Here is a 15931-nt window from a genome sequence, read left to right as displayed (position 1 = left end):
TAGCTCCCTGCCTGCCACAGCTCCCCACTTGGAACCTTATGTGGACCCTTTTGTTGGCTCCCGCCTAGTTTTTGGAGGTCCGCGGAGCCTGCAACAGTCCACTAAGGGACGCAAAGCCAGGCGACCAGCCTGTGCTCCTGCAGCCAAACCTCCTGCAGTCAAGCCGCCTGCAGCCAAGCCTCCTGCAGTCATGCTTCCGGCTCAAGTTTTGGCCCTAGCAGCCGCGTTCCTGGCTGCAGTTCCGGCCCTAGCAGCCAACTCCTGTCCTGTAGGCGGCCCGGCCGACTCCAGCCCCGCCTGTCCTGTCGGCGGCCCGGCCGACTCCAGCACCTGCTGCCCTGTCGGCGGCCCGGCTGACTCCAGCACCTGCTGCCCTGTCGGCGGCCCGGCTGACTCCAGCACCTGCTGCCCTGTCGGCGGCCCGGCCGACTCAAGCCCCGCCTGTTCTGTCAGCAGCCCGGCCGACTCAAGCCCCGCCTGTTCTGTCGGCGGCCCGGCCGACTCAAGCCCCGCCTGTTCTGTCCGCGGCCCGGCCGACTCCAGCTTTGCCTTTCCTGTCGGCTCCGGCCCCGCCTGTCCTGTCGACTCCGGCCCCGCCTGTCCTGTCGCCTCCGGCCACACCTGCTCCGTTGGGGGCCCTGCCGTCACCTGTTCCGATGGGGGTCCCACCAACACCTGCACCTGTTCCGATGGGGGTCCCGCCAACACCTGCTCCGTTGGGGGTCTCGCCATCACCTTTTCTGATGGGGGTCCCGCCTGCACCTGCTCCGTTGGGGTCCCTGCCGTCGCCTGTTCCGATGGGGGTCCCGCCAACACCTGCTCTGTTGGGGGTGCTGCCGTCACCTGCTCTGATGGGGGTCCCGCCAACACCTGAACCTATTCCGTTGGGGGTCCTGCCGTCACCTGTTCCGATGGGGGTCCCACCGATCCATGTCCTTTTCGGGGGCCCGGCCGAAATACGTCCTCCAGCCTGTCCTACAGCCCGTCTTCCAGAGGTGTCTCGTCGCCTTCCAGACTGTCCTCCACAGCTGTCTCGCCGCCTTCCAGGCCGTCCTCCGGAAGTTTCTCGCTGCCTTCCGGAGCTATCCCGCTGTCTTCCAGGCCGTCCTCCGGAGCTGTCTCGCCACCTTCCAGGCCGTCCTCTGGAACTGTCTCGCCTGCCCTCCGGAGCTATTCCACTGTCCTCCAGAGTCCCCTCGCCATGGTCTACGCCCTTGCCTCCGCCCCTGTCTCTGCCCATGTCTCCGGCCTCCGGAGTTCCCTTGCCACAAGGCCTGTCCGTGCTTTGTCTCATGCTCTGCCTTGCCCGTGGGCCGTCGGCCCGAGACACCCTTCTCATCCTCTGCCTTGCCCCGGGGTCGTCCGCCCGAATCCCGCCTCCGGACCCCCTCCACCCACCCTTGTGGCCTTGGTCATGCGTCCCTCCTCCGGACCCCCTCCACCCACCTTGTTGGATTTTTTGGGACTTTGTTGGGACGTCTGGAATCCGCCCCTTGAGAGGGGGGTTCTGTCATGATCCTTGTTTTCTGTCTGTTTTCCTGTTTTAACATTTTGAAATGTTTTCCTCTGTTGTGTCATGTGTTTTACTTCCTGTCTTTTGGTTTTCCTTGTGTCTGATTGTTTTATTGTTGTCACCTGTTACCCTCATGTTTCTTCCTCCCCTCCCCAGCTGTGGCTTGTGTTGTGATTAGTGTCTTTGTATTTAGTCCTGCTTTCCCTTGTGTTCTCTGTCAGTTCGTTATCATCTTTCATGCGTTCAAGTCAAGTGTTTTTCATGTCCTGGATTATCGTCTTTCATGCGTTCAAGTCAAGTGTTTTTCATGTCCTGGATTTTTCCTAACTTCGTATTTTTGTAAAACAGCTTTTGGAATAAAGCTCGCCTTTTGTTTGTACCCATACCTGCCTCCCTTTGTTGCTGCACTTGGGTCCTATTTCCCCAAACCCTGACACATCTTTGTGGTTTTTATCCAGCAAGAGCTTGGCACTCAGATCTGGCAGCTGCTGGTAGTTCATTAACAGATGGGAAGTGATCCTACTTTCCATTCCCCCAGAGGATAACTTTTGATGCTATCTTTTGAGTAGGAGTTGGTTTGCTTCATTGGGGAAGGAAGGTAACCTAACGCAATTGTCCACAAAGAACCACTTGAGTACTGTATCGACCACCTCCTCATTGCTCTTACTGAGACCCTGCTCATGTTTGTAGCATTTGTTGCTCAGAAAGGGTTACATATTGTAACGAATCAATGTATGCTTCTTAATAAAAATATTCCCAAAATTAAGTGAAATGTGCTAGATAAGACAGACATGAACTAGAGTATTATTGCTCCTATGTGACGCAGTACCCGACCTGTCCATTGATGGGCTTCGGAAACAAAGCGCAGTTTTGCAGGTTGGATAATGTAAACTGTTATGGTGATGCTGTGAAATGCATGTCTCTTGGAATTTCACATTGTGGAAAAAAGTTTTCATCTGATAGTAGGAACATCCCTTGGGTCATTCAGGTGAGTGTGTAGTGACAGCACTGAAATTATCCCCATTAGCTGTTATTTCAGGGGTCCAACCTGACATAGAGTCCAAGAATATATCATCCCGGGACATTATCAGAGATATTTTCAGCACACTAAAGAGAGCTCACAGACAGAAAGACAATGACTCACACTAAGATTATGTGTCATTGGTGGAGATGGGTGGAGGGGCCTGAAAAATACATTTTTTCAGCAGTGTTCATAGAACATTTCCTCTCTGTTAAATTGACTTTTTCCTCTGCAGCTGCAGGATGTGATAATGGACATTGGATAAGACATTGTGATCAACCCTTCCTTCCTCTGCATCATTAAGAGTAATGTCATTTTTAATTGCTTTTCATAAACTCTAACCCAGACTCAAATCTGTTTAAGGATCTGACTGACACAGTTGTACATTTTACAGCGACACTGTTTAACTGTACACAGTGTAGGCTACTTTGCTCACCCGTGCGCCGCAGGCCTTGATTGTTTTAAAATGTGGTGTGTTCAGGGGTGTAATACATTACATTGCTTTCTTCATACAGCAGAAATCGATTGCCCAGTTGACCAACTGGTCTGCAGTGTATTCCTGCTATTTACAGCTCACATTGTTCAATGCAAAAGATGCATCTACAGAACTTTGCCTGTCACACAGAGGGACAGCCCTCCTTACACACACAGGTAATCGGTGCATTTGCATTCATGAAGTCAAATGGAGTTGTTGATGGGAGTGTCTGTTTGTGCGTCTCTCCCAGATGAGCTGAACCCTATTTATGCATGTTTTGAAAGCAGCCAGGCTGTGGAGGTGTAGAAGGCCCATGATCCCTGCCCTTTTGTTTTAAACAGGGCAGATGTGTGCAGATCCTTTGAAAGTGTTAATCCACTAAAGGCTACTGGACCTGATGGCATCCCCGGCCTTGTTCTCAGGGTGTGTGCAGTTCAGCTGGCACAGGTGTTCAGGGACATCTTCAACAGGTCACTGTTGCAGTCTGTAATCCCCACATGTTTCAACTCCACCATCGTTCCTGTCCCCAAAAACACTAAAACCAGCAGCCTCAATGACTAGCGCCCAGTGGCACTCCATCATCATGAAGTGCTTTCAGCGGTTAGTCAAAACATTCATCACCTTCTCCCTCCCTGCCTCCCTGGACCCCCTGCAGATTGCCTACAGATCAAACAGGTCCACAGACGACGCCATAGCCCTCCCCCTCTAAACTGCCCTCTCCCACCTGGACCAGATGAACACGTATCTGAGAATGCTGTTCATCGACTACAGTTCAGCTTTCAACACCATTGTGCCCTCCAAGCTCATCATCAAGCTCAGGGATCTAGGGCTAGGCTGCAGAGGTTCAACATGGACTCCAAGATACTCTGCACCTTCTTCAGGTGCACCACAAAGAGCATCCTGACCTTCTACAGGTGCACCATAGAGTGCACCCTGACCTTCTACAGGTGCACCATAGAGAGCATCCTAACCTTCTACAGGTGCACCACAGTCTGCTGCTGTCTGGCAGGCGGCACCGCAGCATCAGGACCAAAACCACCAGACTCAGAGACAGATTCATCCCACTGGCCCATGAGACTATTAAATACCTGAGCTCTTTAAAGTGGTTGCATCTCATAATTTGTTTAATTTATTATCTTAATAGTTATTAGTAGATCAACAGTATTAATTGGATATCACTGTACAAATATAACCTTACATTCTGTTCTTCTATATTTTACATTTACTAGGTCACTTTCAACATACTCATCATTTGGCTTCTTTTTCTGATATGTATAAAGTTAACGTCATCTGCATTACTTATAGACTGGTCTTGCAACATAACCTGCACTATTGTTTTCTAATTAATCCTCCTGTTTCATTTTGCACTATTTTTATATTATTGTTTTATTAGTCTTAGGTCCTATATATAATTACATATAATTACGTATAGTTACATTGTTGGAGATTTTCAGGACTTAAGATTTTCATTGCCACAACTACACTGTAGCTACTATGGACATGATAATAAAACCCCTTGAAACTTGAACCTTCCGTAGAACAATAATAATAATATTAATAATAATATGTTTATTAGGTATAGCACCTTGCACAGAAATATCATTCATGTTTATTAGTAATAAAAATAATAATAATAATAATTTCAATTTATATAGCAGCTTTATAGGAACCCAAGGCCGCTTGCCATGTTGTGAGGACCGACAGAAAACACATAAACAAACAAAAAATTAGAGCAAATAAAAGAATAGCAAAATAAAGTAAATAAAATAGAAGCGGTTGACTCTCTCTACAGTTGTCCCGTTGATGGGTATCAGAGGGTGTGGTATTCATATTCTGTACAAACCGTAAAATCCACTGACAGAAATGTAAAATGTGTGATATTGGGCTATATAAATAAACTTTAATTGACTGATTGATAAAGAGAGATTGAGAAGATGTCATCGTGTCATTTTAGACCATTTAAGAACTTTGAATTTATAACAGAAAAACCCAAACAAACCAGAATCGCAGAAGAAGCCATACAAGCACTAGTGGATGAAGTTATTTAACATGAAATGCCTCCATTGGACTCCTTTGTTTACTGAACATAGTGACATCACTATGTAACTGTATAGATTCTAATGGCTAGTGCACCAACACGGTTTTAAAGGTATGTTTAGTTTTTAGCAGGTTCATTGTTGGAGAATTTGGATTTATGTTGGATAAAGAATGGTAACTGAGTCTCTGCAGAAGAACCTCTCACACTTTCACTCAGAATAACTGAGACATATCTTTCAAACAATCAGTGCTTTGCCAAGGAGTTGTTCAAAATGTTACTTTGGACCGTACTGAACATAAAAAGAAATGAAAAGAATCTGCTATCATTTCAAAGAAGTCTTAATGCCACAGGGGATACATAATTTAAAATCTCATTGGATTTGTGTTGGGAGTTCTTTTGCATGAAGATGATGGCTGATGCACGTTGGTCATTTTCTACTACTGCTGCAAGGCCTAAGGACAAACAATGACATGCCAATTCTTGTTTTGCCATTTTTTTTATCAAACAAAAACAAACGCTATAAATGTACCTCTTTTTCCCAATTAGTGTGCCAATGATCGCATCCTTAGCACAGGGTGAACTTTGGGTTCCTGGCTGGAGTGAAATTTTGATATCATTGGTTTAATTACACATATGCGCACTCAGGGTGCGATTTGACAAAAAAACAGAGGGGGGGATGTTTTTTTTAATTTATTCATAGACAAGAACATTGGACTTTTAACTTGCATAACTAGGGAGAAAAAAACGCAAAAAGTAGACAGGCCCTTTTTTCGGGTCCGTGGATTAGTCCCCATCACAACATGGCAAAACTTTTAATAACCCATACATGGATTTCTATTCAACGTCACAAAAACATGCGTACGCACTAACAGGCAGAAAGCACCATAGAACAGCATCAATGCTCTCCATGAAAAGACCCTCCAATTAACTTAAATCAAACACTCAAAATAATTCACTAAATAGCACAACGTGCTGTCAACACTCAGGGACAGGTCTGGAAAACTAGACAAAGTAAACAGTCGGCTCTGGTGACAAATTTGTGGTGGCTTTTTCGTTTTTCCTATCGGGGCATTGTCTGCAGCATTTCGGCCCTCTTCTATCCACAATTCTGCAAATGGGTCCTGTAAAGTAAGATGATATGCTGCTCTGAACGCGTTTCATGTTTGGTTCAGCGCTGTTTTTCCTGCGAAGTTCCCGCACAAAAATGTTACAATGTTTTTGTGTTCGATGACGTTCAGAAATATGCACCGTCTGCCAGAAGGCTGCTGAATAGCCTACTCTGATGTAAAGACACTGAAGATCGTTAGATTTCAAGAGTTTAAGTAGGCTAGCAATTAAGTTGCATTCATCGCTATCAAGGGGGGGAAATCCTTGTCCCCACCGGAGATAAAAATAATTTAGCAGAGGTAGGGATAGGAAAACCAGAGGGGGGGAAATCCTCACCATCCCCCCCTACAAATCGCACCCTGTGCGCACTAAATGACTGCTATCCTGTCCGTAGCGGGACCTTAGCCTATATATATATATATATATATATATATATATATATAGGCTAAGTATATATATATACCCTTTCCTTCCGCAGAGTTCGCCGTCGACTGACGAAAAGCCTGGCGTTAAGACGGATTCTGCGCATGCACAATATGGGTCGAGGATTGACAAACCGGCTCCCACTGTTCTGCTGTCTGTTAGCGTTGTTAAGAGTGGTGGGGGCGGGAAGGGTGTGGATCAACAGCTAGAGAAGCTGTCAACTCAACACTATAAATAACCAACCAAAAAACGATAGCCGGTTCATCTTGTTTTTAGAGCGAAAATAGTTTGGGCAGCGTGAGAGTGTAAGATCTGAGAGTGAAAGCGTGTGTCACACGCCAGATGCGTGAGAGTAGGCAACCATGTCTTACCAAAAGACTTGCTTTTGTAGCATGTGTGAGAAGTCTTGAGTGCAGTTGAGTTGCTTAATGTTACAAAAGAGCAAGCTTTAATTGTAAAGGCCTTCAAGTTAAAAAAGGTAAGGGCAGAGTCGGCGCCAGAGCAGATCTACTGGAGGGGCATTGGGTCATTGGCGGGGGGGGGGGGCTTGCTTGCTTTTGTGACATTAAAAACTCTTTAGCAACTTCGAACTCAGCGTCAATTATAGTCGATTGTGACAGATCGAGAATATGCTTCACAGCTGGTAGGAGGGGCATCAATGACCGCTAGGGGGGGCACGGCCCTCGAATGCCCCCCCTTAGCGCCGGCACTGGGTAAGGGAGTGGTCTACTGATCTACCCCGAAATGTCAGGCATGTTTTGAAGCTGAATCATTGAATTACCAGTCATTGCTAAATCCGTGAATGTGAATGATGAATAATGCTCTTGTATCAGCAAGTTTAGAGTGCTGGTCATAGAGCGAGGAGGCCTCATGCTTATTCATGAAAACTATATAAAGAGGTTGTAAACATTGGTCAGGCTTCAGTATCACTGATGAGTAATAAGAGAAGTAAGATGCTTCAGTATAACATCCCACTATACTAAGGTGTCGTACACCATTCCATTCCTGAATATGGTGTTCCTCTTCTCTTTTTGTAAACGTTTTTCACAGGAGAGGTAAACTGCACTGTTTTGGGACATTTCTGGATTAAGTTATGAACATGTGTTTATGCTGAATTATTTCTTTCTTATTTAATCTGTGCAGGAGCCTGTGTGAGGGTACTGTAGTAACGACTCGTTTGTTGTTCATCTGTTGTCAGAATAAGAGGGATTGGCTCCGACGATAGGCTGACTCACGTCTTATCCTTCAACAACACCGCGCAGACATCGACATTAGTTACACATTATCAGTTAGAAATGTAACAATGCGAGGGCGCAGCCGAACACCGAGCGTGTGAGACGTGCTTTTCACAGCTCTGTGACAAATTTCAATTATTAACAGTCCCTTCATCAACATTTCTTTATACTAGCTGACTCAATTTTATTTGCTTATCAGTGTGCCGAGCTGGCATTGCGCTTTGAATTCACCAATGTCTTCTGTAAAGCCAAAATCCTAGGCGCCGTTTGTAAAGCGGCTCACGCTGAAAATAACAGCAACATTTTGTCACATTTAGCTTCAAACAATGTTGTAAAAACTGGTGTGAATTTTTGAGAGTCACTTTTTTGCACATTTACAACAATATTTGTCAACTTAGAGATATTTTTAATATTTAAATCCAAATGTTAAATCTAAATGTTAAATTTAAATCTAACTGTTAAATCTCAATCTAAATGTTAAATCTAAATCTAAATGTTAAATGTAAATCTAAATGTTAAATCTAAATCTAAATGTTAAATCTAAATGTTTCGGGTGAAACTAAATATTTAGCTAATATGCAAATTGAAATGCAGGTAACAGAGGTCTGGGGTTTCCCACACATAGACCATTGTGTGGCGCGGCGCCACAGTCACCATCAAGCGCCACGAATAGATTCCTAATTTGTTTTGTTTTTTTCAACGAGATAATTTGCGATCACATGTTGTCAAACAGCTTTTGTACATAGCCAAAAAAAACCAACAGCATCTTTGGAGGATTTGGCAGCATCTGCAATGACGAGGTTTAATGTGTGTGCACCACATGGAACAAACACAGCTCTGGGATTCATTCTCAACAGTCTGGCTTGTACTCCTTGGTGATTACTTTTCATATTGGCCCCATTGTCATAGGCTTGCCCTCTGCAACTGTCAAATGGAATTTTCAGATCAGTCAGCTTGTCCAAGATGACTGTAGACAGACTTAAGCCAGTTGTAGCCTCAACATTCACAAAGCCGAGGAAGTGCTCCTTTATCTCTGGCTGTCCCTTAAAGCCACACTTCTGAGGATAATGGACATCTGCTCCTGGTGACTAATGTTAGGTGTACAGTCTAAGATAATGGAGAAGTATTTTGAGTCTCTCACTTGAGTCACAATAGTTGTGAGAATCCTGATGAAATCTTCATCCTCAACTGTGCGAGCAGGTAGACCAGTACGTCCAATCCAAAGAGCGATCGCCTGTTCTGTGGCGCGTTGTTCCACCGAGTCTGACTTGTATTTGGATCCTGCAGTGAAGGCTGCTAGGATAGATGACTGTGTCTTGACGTTCTTTGGACCACCAGGTTTCTCTTTAGGAGTTCTGGTCTCTGGGATCTGGTTGAGGAAAAAACAAAGAAGGGATACAATTACTCTATCTCTGTATACAACACACACCTCCTGTAAAGGTTTACAGGTGAATACAAAACAATCAAATGTAGGTATATCATAAAAGTACTCAAAGTACTATAAAAAAAATAGTCAAAGTACTACCATGTTAAGGTATAATGTACAGTGGGGCACCAATTGTGCAAGTTCTCCCATTTAAAAAGATGAGAGAGGCCTGTAATTTTCATCATATGTATACCTCAACTATGAGAGACAGAATGAGAAAAAAAAAATCCAGGAAATCACATTGTAGGATTTTTAAAGAATTTATTTTCAAATGATTGTGGAAAATAAGTATTTGGTCAATAACAAAAGTTCATCTCAATACTTTGTTATATACCCTTTGTTGGCAATGACAGAGGTCAAACGTTTTCTGTAAGTCTTCACAAGGTTTTCACACACTGTTGCTGGTATTTTGGCCCATTCCTCCATGCAGATCTCCTCTAAAGCAGTGATGTTTTGGGGCTGTCGCTGGGCAACACGGACTTTCAACTCCCTCCAAAGATTTTCTATGGGGTTGAGATCTGGAGACTGGCTAGGCCACTCCAGGACCTTGAAATGCTTCTTACGAAGCCACTCCTTCGTTGCCCTGGCGGTGTGTTTGGGATCATGGTCATGCTGAAAGACCCAGCCACGCTTCATCTTCAGTGCCCTTGCTGATGGAAGGAGGTTTTCACTCAAAATCTCACGATACATGGCCCCATTCATTCTTTCCTTTACACGGATCAGTCGTCCTGGTCCCTTTGCAGAAAAACAGCCCCAAAGCATGATGTTTCCACCCCCATGCTTCACAGTAGGTATGGTGTTCTTTGGATGCAACTCTGCATTCTTTCTCTTCCAAACACGATGAGTTGAGTTTTTACCAAAAAGTTCTATTTTGGTTTCATCTCACCATATGACATTCTCCCAATCCTCTTCTGGATCATCCAAATGCCCTATAGCAAACTTCAGACGGGCCTGGACATGTACTGGCTTAAGCAGGGGGACACGTGTGGAACTGCAGGATTTAAGTCCCTGGCGGCGTAGTGTGTTACCGATGGTAGCCTCTGTTACTTTGGTCCCAGCTCTCTGCAGGTCATTCACTAGGTCCCCCCGTGTGGTTCTGGGATTTTTGCTCACCGTTCTTGTGATCATTTTGACCCCACGGGGTGAGATCTTGCGTGGAGCCCCAGATCGAGGGAGATTAGCAGTGGTCTTGTATGTCTTCCAGTTTCTAATAATTGCTCCCACAGTTGATTTCTTCACACCAAGCTGCTTACCTATTGCAGATTCAGTTTTCCCAGCCTGGTGCAGGTCTACAATTTTGTCTCTGGTCTCCTTTGACAGCTCTTTGGTCTTGGCCATAGTGGAGTTTGGAGTATGACTGTTTGAGGTTGTGGACAGGTGTCTTTTATACTGATAACGAGTTCAAAAAGGTGCCATTAATACAGGTAACGAGTGGAGGACAGAGGAGCCTCTTAAGAGAAGTTACAGGTCTGTGAGAGCCAGAAATCTTGCTTGTTTGTAGGTGACCAAATACTTATTTTACAGAGGAATTTACCAATTAATTCATCAAAAATCCTACAATGTGATTTCCTGGATTTTTTTTTCTCATTCTGTCTCTCATAGTTGAAGTGTACCTATGATAAAAATGACAGGCCTCTCTCATCTTTTTAAATGGGAGAACTTTCACAATTGGTGGCTGACTAAATACTTTTTTGCCCCACTGTATCTGCACTGATGAGTTAGGTTGTGTGTGTGTGTGTGTGTGTGTGTGTGTGTGTGTGTGTCCCAACTTTATTGTAAGCACAAGTTGTGGTTGGGGCCGCACAATGTCACTTTAGGCTAAGCTAGCAGACTAGCAAAGCACAGGTAACTTGACCTGTTTAACATGTCACAACGTGCTGACAGAACATAAACACACAAATGGATGACCACAACGTCACTGAATGTAAACATGGCTAACACTAACGCTACAGAAGCCTGCATGCTCTTAATTTAGACACATGGGGAACAGTAACCGGTCTGAAATGCTACATTTTCCTCCATGTTTCAGTCACTCACTCACACATGGGTCAAGACAACGCATTACACTTGCCAAAAATCCCTGCATGTTCTACACTAGGCCTACAGTAACACACACAAGATAATGAACTGACGTTAGCGTAACCAAGCTAACGTTAACTTAAACCTGAAGTTAGCAGCCCATTTGCGCCAGGAATATGTGGAAAACTTACTATAAGCGTACTATGAAATTTATCACAAGCCGATTGTCGAGTAACATTGTATGTACACGCAGTGTGCGAACTATACCACGGTGTCCGGGGGAGCCGGAGGGGGGGGGGGGGATTCTGATCTGTGACATAGGCCTATTAAATAGAAAATCCGTTGCACACGGGGTGCCAAAGGTCTACATTTACATGAAACAGAAACAGATTTACCGAGCATGTATGGGCTACGCAAACTTCAATCAACTTGATAATAAATAATCCACGGACCACCAATGTAACGTTTGACTGTTTAATTAGCCTAAGTCAATTTAAAATAACTAAAAATACATAGGCTACATTTCACATGTCATGGGCTTTAGCCTATAGCCGAACACACGCGATAGGTGCGGCAGCGCAGCACCAACCATGAACATATATTAATATTAACAATACAACAATACGCAACGATGCACATAGAGGGAGAGAGCAGACAGATGACAAGACGCTGCATGGTGGAAGAGATGCTGATGGTCCATGGAGCCACTTGCGGGAGAGAGAGAGAGAGAGAGAGAGAGAGAGAGAGAGAGAGAGAGAGAGAGAGAGAGAGAGAGAGAGAGAGAGAGAGAGAGAGAGATTAGACGCTGCATGGTATTTTTGGCATTTTTTTCAACACAGCAAAATTCAGTTAAGCGGGTCTTACCTAACACAAAAGCGACCACAGCGGTCTGGGCTCAGTTGCTTTTGCTCTAGGTCCACTAGCCCATGATGTGGACAGACGATGACCCGACTTCAGCCAAGATGTGATGAAGGGCGTTGGATCGAATCTCTCCAGTGGAGGTCCATTAAGGTCCACGAAAAGTAGTGAGGAGGTGCTGGCTTCACGCAGTCTATTGCGAGTCTTACTGTCCGTGTCATTCATAGCTGAAAAGCCCCTCTCGCACTCCGATGAAGTGGGCAGGTAAGTTCTGCTTGCAATGGACAGTTTCTCCAGCGTTTTGCCTTGTGCAGGTGCAGCATCTTGTAACTTCCAGTCGCGAAGCTCCTGTACTGCTTCACTAGCAGATTCACCGAGTTCTTTCGCAAGGGCCCGTATTTCTTTTTCCCCATACATTATAAGTGCGTTGCGGTCCTGTGGCCAAAAGCGCTTGTTGAGGGGTTTGAGCATATTGACAAGATCTGACTCTGGCATTCGCTTCTTAAGATTGTCGATCACAGACTGATAGAACTGACCCCTTTTAATTTTGCCGCTGTACTCCACTAGCTCCACACCTTTGAACAGTCTTTGTGTTATGCGGTCCTCGGCCTTCTGTGCTGATTTACCTCCACACTCTTTCAAAGCAGAAAGTACATCGATGCACTGCTGAATCTGACAATTCGCGCTCACTATGTCGATGTCTCTTTGCTGCAACCTTAGTGACAGGGCCTGAAGCTCACGAAGCATGTCTTTCATGCAAGCCAGATCGGCTACAAATCCAGCGTTTGAGAGTTGTTTATGGAGCCCTAGGAATTTCTTCCTTTCCGTGTCATTACGAGATGGATCCTCACTTGCGATTTTGAAGTGTCTTGCTAAAGCAGGGTAGTTGTTCCAGACGGCCTTAACAGTTCTAAAACTGCTTGACACCCACCTGATGGTAAAAATCTGCCCGATTTTTAAAAGCTGCATATTCAACTCCGCTGCTGCCTCCTCCAGGAGTCTCGCATTCTTTGCGGACTGATTGTACAAACTGTACAACTTTGAAACAAAAATTTCGAAGTGGTTACATCCAGCAACAAGTTTAAGAGAGTCATGGACTGCCAATTCTAGCCGGTGACAAAGACAATGTATAGACTGGATTTTGGGGAAGTCCTGTTTTAGGCGAGCAATGACCCCACTGTTTTTGCCAGTGAGGACAGACGCGCCGTCAGTGGCTATGCTGATGAGATTGTTAGACAAAAACTCGTCATCAAAACCTGCAACACGTAGAGCCTCTCTCAGGCTGTTGTAGATGGACTCGGCGTCTGTGCCCTCGACTAACTCTTTGAGGCCTAAAAACACATTATCCACATCTCCCTTTCCTGTCACGTCACATCTCACATATACAATCATATATGCACGTCCGTGCACAGTGCTCTCATCAATAGTGATGCTTATTTTTGACTGGGCCTTTTTAACATTACATACAAACTTTTTCTGCATTTCGAGTGCAATGTGGCCAATAATCTCAGCACAGGATTTGTCGGATCTGTGTACAGCGCCTACCTTTGCCCCATTGATCTCTTGAAGCTGCATGACAGGTGGGAGTTTTTTAAATGCCATCCTTTCCTTTGCTATCATATACGCAGATCGGAAAGCATTGGACGTTTCCTCCAGCAACTTTCCGTTGATTGCGAGAATCTGGTTCGGCAGTATTGCTTGTTTTCTTGTTTCTGCCAGTTCAACTGCCCTGTTGTGCGCCACACTATCCCGATGCTTGTAGATTTTCTTACGCAAGTTGTTCTTAGTTTTACTGGATACGTCCCCGTTCATCCATTCTTCTGATAAGTGCACTCCACCTTTATCAGTACTGAGGAGAAGGCTTTTAGCATCCCTGCAGAGAGTACAGCCTATGGATCCATCCTTGGAGAATAGCCATGGGAGGCGTGTGATCCACTCACTCCACTGTTGGCTGGTCCAGCCATCCGGCAGCCGCCGGACCACCGCAGCAACTTCACCCCCCCGATCTCGAGCAGCAGGCAGGGAGGAAGAGGAAGCACAAGTGGGGTGGTCATCAGCAACATCATCATCTTCTTCCATATCTCCTTCGACCTCTACTATGGTAATTGTAGTCATCACGTTAGAAGCCTCTTCTCTTGGCTCATCTTCTTGTGTCTCTTCAGCACACAAGTTATCTTTAACTGTCAAGTTAGCACTAGCAGCACTGACATTAGCTCCCTCCTCTCTCGGTACTGTTGTAACAGCAGTCACAAAGGATGTGCTTCCACCAGCTACATTCGTTTGGTCTTCTTTATCAAGTTGTTTGGCAGTCTTTTTAAAGAAATTGCCCAGTGTAAGTTGTTGTTTTTTTCTTTTCAACATACTGTCAGCAGCAGCAACAATACCTTGTAAACATGTAGTGCTACAGTAAATAAACGATCACGTGAGTGAATTGGTAGTGGGCGGAGCTGCAAACAGCGGCAAGCAGGCGACACTTTTTTCATGAATCATAAACTCTAAATTGATAGTTTTCACGTGACGTCAGAATGCACGTTGGAGTGCAAGAAAAGCTTTCCACAGCTGTCAGCCACTGGAATTAACGAACCGATTACCTTTCATTCAAAATCACTTAATATCTCTTTGCTTAACATTGTCTGAATAAGGTAGTACAATGCAAGACAGTTGTTGCTCGGTTGATTGTTCAAATCGGCTAAGAGACAAGTCCGGACGATGTTTTTATCGCATAGGCTACCAGCAGATAAAGAAAACTCAGACGATGCTCCTACCCCAGAAAAGCTTCCAAAGTCAAAACAACCCTCAAAGTATGTGTCTTTGCAGTGATCGTTTTATCAAATGGTAAGTTCACCTTATGTAATTAAAATACTTAAACCACCGTGTTATGAATCGTGTAGTTTCATAGACTGGCTGAATATCGCAAATTGCGGGTGAGAGTTATCTAGCTCAGAGGATGCTATGCTTTCCCAGGATAACAGTAGGCCAACCTAGTTCAGCCTACACTTTACCAGTTGGCTGCTGAAGCTTGTTTTGAGACAGAGGGCTGATTTGTAAGAAAATAATTATTTGCAAATTCAACTATTCACGTGTATACTTTGAGGGCTGCCAAACTTTGATGGCATCTCCGAAGGCAGGGGTCACGTCTTATTGACTGTAACCACAACCTGGTTTTTTTTCTGCTGCTGATATGCCTAGTCCTGGCTTGTCTCCTCACCGATTTGAACAACCAACCGAACAACAACTGTCTTGCATTGTATTACTCAGTCAGAACACATTAAGGTAGAGATATTCATTGATTTGAATGAAAGGTAATCGGTGATCCTAGGTAAATTCCGGTGGTAGAACTAGACAGCTATCGAATGCCTTTCTTGCCCGCCAACTGGGCCTTTTGACGTCATACAGCCTGACAACTATGAATAGAATTTTATTTCACTTATTTTACACCTTTGAAAAAAACATTACCCAAAATGGCATTTATTTGGTCATCATATCAATATTTTAGAGAGCTCCCCTAAAATTTCGCAAACCATGTTCCCAGGGGAGCTCATGTCACCACTAGGGGAGCTATAGCTCCCCCTGCTCCCCTCCAGTTCGCACCCTGTGTACACGATATGTTAACAGGACTAGTAACTTACCTTAGAAAAAATATCGGCGTGGTGAACCTTCGGGTGCCGCTTGAGGTTGGTCGTGTTCTTCCCACCTACTTTGTGGCCACATGTGCCACCATCTCCCTTTACAGCACATTCTGTTTTGTTTTCTGCTGGATTATATATGAAATATGTCCATATATCTAAACGTCGATTCCGACCACCAAGCCCCTTT

General features: G+C 44.8%; 1 protein-coding gene across 1 annotated transcript in view; it reads right to left on the bottom strand.

The window, feature by feature from the left end:
* LOC134873403 (large ribosomal subunit protein uL29-like) overlaps nucleotides 1-1650 on the bottom strand; it is an 87476-nt gene extending 85826 nt beyond the window's left edge. Inside the window, exon 1 of the mRNA XM_063896971.1 lies at nucleotides 1647-1650. Within this exon, the coding sequence (XP_063753041.1) occupies nucleotides 1647-1648 (2 nt within the window). The 5' untranslated portion in view covers nucleotides 1649-1650. The remainder of the gene's footprint in view (nucleotides 1-1646) is intronic.
* Nucleotides 1651-15931: the final 14281 nt, after the last annotated feature.

This window comes from Eleginops maclovinus, chromosome 12 (genome assembly GCF_036324505.1).
Source record: "Eleginops maclovinus isolate JMC-PN-2008 ecotype Puerto Natales chromosome 12, JC_Emac_rtc_rv5, whole genome shotgun sequence".
NCBI lineage: Eukaryota > Metazoa > Chordata > Actinopteri > Perciformes > Eleginopidae > Eleginops > Eleginops maclovinus.
This window is presented reverse-complemented; position numbering and strand designations above follow the sequence as displayed.